The sequence below is a fragment of the Myotis lucifugus genome, unplaced genomic scaffold, assembly GCF_000147115.1.
Source record: "Myotis lucifugus unplaced genomic scaffold, Myoluc2.0 scaffold_947, whole genome shotgun sequence".
Lineage (NCBI taxonomy): Eukaryota > Metazoa > Chordata > Mammalia > Chiroptera > Vespertilionidae > Myotis > Myotis lucifugus.
Window position 1 is genome coordinate 96,181 of NW_005871995.1, and position 2,227 is coordinate 98,407.

General features: G+C 58.8%; 1 protein-coding gene across 2 annotated transcripts in view; it reads right to left on the minus strand.

Annotated features, from left to right (window-relative positions):
- SEMA6B (semaphorin 6B) overlaps positions 1-1,101 on the minus strand; it is a 7,606-nt gene extending 6,505 nt beyond the window's left edge. For both annotated transcript variants that reach the window (XM_023747673.1, XM_014448867.2), the window contains exons 1-2: positions 960-1,101; positions 702-825 (exon numbers count right to left, since the gene is read on the minus strand). In XM_023747673.1, the coding sequence (XP_023603441.1) occupies positions 702-825; positions 960-1,080 (245 nt within the window). In that variant the 5' untranslated portion in view covers positions 1,081-1,101. The remainder of the gene's footprint in view (positions 1-701; positions 826-959) is intronic.
- Between the last annotated feature and the right edge of the window lie 1,126 nt (positions 1,102-2,227).

A 2,227-nucleotide genomic window follows, 5' to 3' on the forward strand; every position in this document is an offset into this window, starting at 1 on the left:
CTCCTCTCCTCCCTCCCACATCCAACACGTCAGTCTCCCCTGCCTTTAATGTTTATTGAGAATTCACCTACTTCTCACCCCTCCATGGCCACCCCCCCATTCCAGCCCCATCAGTCTCTCCAACTTGCCTCCCCAAAGAAGCCACCAGAGGGCGACTGTGAGCACCTAAGTCAGGCTCCCTCCCTTTACCTACAGCCCTCCAGGGCTCCCATCTGCCTCCAGGACTCCCGCCTGCCTCCAGGTAAAAACCGGTCTTCCCCTCAAGCCAGGAGGCCCTGAACCATCTGCCTCTGTCTCCTCCTGCCCTCACCTCCTCCTCTCTCCCCCTCTCACTGTGCTCAGCCATGCAGACTTCCTTGCTATTCTAACCCGCCAGGCACAGTCCTGGCCTCTGCCCTCTGCCCTCTGCCCAGATGTTCCCCTCTCCCCCAGATCTCCTCGCGGCTGCCTCCTCATCATTTAGGTTTCAAACCAAGTGCCACCTCCTCAGCACCCCCTGGAGGCACCCAGGGACTTTTGGCCAAACAGTTGTCCCATCTGCTAACACCCCATAGCAGGCACCCGGCTCCAACCACACCTGAGCCCAGGACCCTTAAAAGTGCCACCCGAGGTCCACACATTCACACCCGGCCAAACAATAAGCCCCAATGAAATCTCCCCCAAAGGCTCCCACGCTGCGTTCTGCCGGACACTCCCCATACCTGTCCCCAATGAACAGCGTCCTGTTGACCCGCAGGACCCGCTGGATGTTGAGGTCCTCGGCGCCCTCTGTGGGGGTCAGGCGGCCCGGCCCGCTGCCCACGAACACAGGGTAGTGGCTCAGGTCTGGGGAAGAGAGGAGTGTGATTTAGGGCCGGGGTGAGCCTGGCCTCGTGAGTCCCTGAGGGAGGGGGCAGCGGGCTCAGCTGGGGAGCAAGACCCTCCTTCCGGACCCCCCCTCGCCCAGGACCCCCACTCACAGTCCCTGGGGGCCACGCTGAGCGGCGGCGGCTCCTCGGGGAAGAGTCCGTGGGCGCCCCCCAGCAGCAGCAGCAGGAGCAGTAGGGCCGGGCGGGGAGGGGGCACTCGCGGGGTCCGCATGGCGAGGACAGGAGGTGACACCTGCGGGCGAGAGGCGGGGCGGTGGGCGGCGTGGCCTGTATCCGCCACCAGATGGCGCTGATGAGCCGCAGCGGCCGGGACCTTCATTATTCCCCCCAAATTCCCCGACCGGATAAATATTTAAAATAACAACTTCACTGCCAGCCCCGCTCTTGCCTACCCACCCTCTTCCCCTACAACACCAGCCAGAGTACCCCTTATCTCTCCGGTGCTCTGTCTGCTCTGTGCCCTTTTTTTAAAAACACACACACATTTTTTACATTTATTAATGATGGATACTTTTCCCATTGATTTTTAGAGGGAGTGGCAGGGAAGGAGAGGGAAAGGGGAGAGAGAGAGAAAGAGAGAGAGAGAGAGAGAGAGAGAGAGAGAGAGAGAGAGACAGAGACATAGATGTGAGAGAGACATATGGATTGGTTGCCTCCCACAGATGCCCAAGTGGGGAGGAAGGAACCTGCAACCCAGGAACGTGCCCTTGACCAGAAATGGGACCCGTGACTCTGGTGCTCGGGCTGATGCTGTACCCCTGAGCGACATGGGCAGGACCATCCTAACCATTCCTAAGTGTCCTGTGCAGTGACAGTAAGTCCATTCACAATGTTGGGCAGCCGTCCCCACCATCCGTCTCCAGAACCTTCTCACGTCCCCAAACTGAAACTTTGTTCCCTTTAAGCACCAACTCCCCCTCCCCCGCCTCTGGCACCCCCCATCCACTCGCTGTCTCTATGGATCTGACTCCTCTAGGGACCTCCTCTGAGTGGAATCACAGTCTCTGTCCTCCGGTGTCTGGCTGACTTCACTGAGCACCATCCTCAAGGCTCATCCGTGCGGTAGCAGGTGTCAGAACTGACGTGTGTGGATGGGTCGCACTGTGTGTGTCCATCACCTGTGGATGGACACGGGCTCCTCCACCTCTTGGTTCCGGTGGATAACGCTGCTGCGAACAGGGCCGTGCGAATCTCTCTTTGCGACTCTGCTTCCCATGCTTTTGGGAATGCACCCAGGAGTGATACTGCTGGGTCACACGGTAATTCTGTGTTTGTTTCTTTTTTGGAAAAAGCCATACTGTTTCCACAGTGGCTCCACCGCTTTACATTCCCACCAGCAGCGCACAGTGTCCCGATCT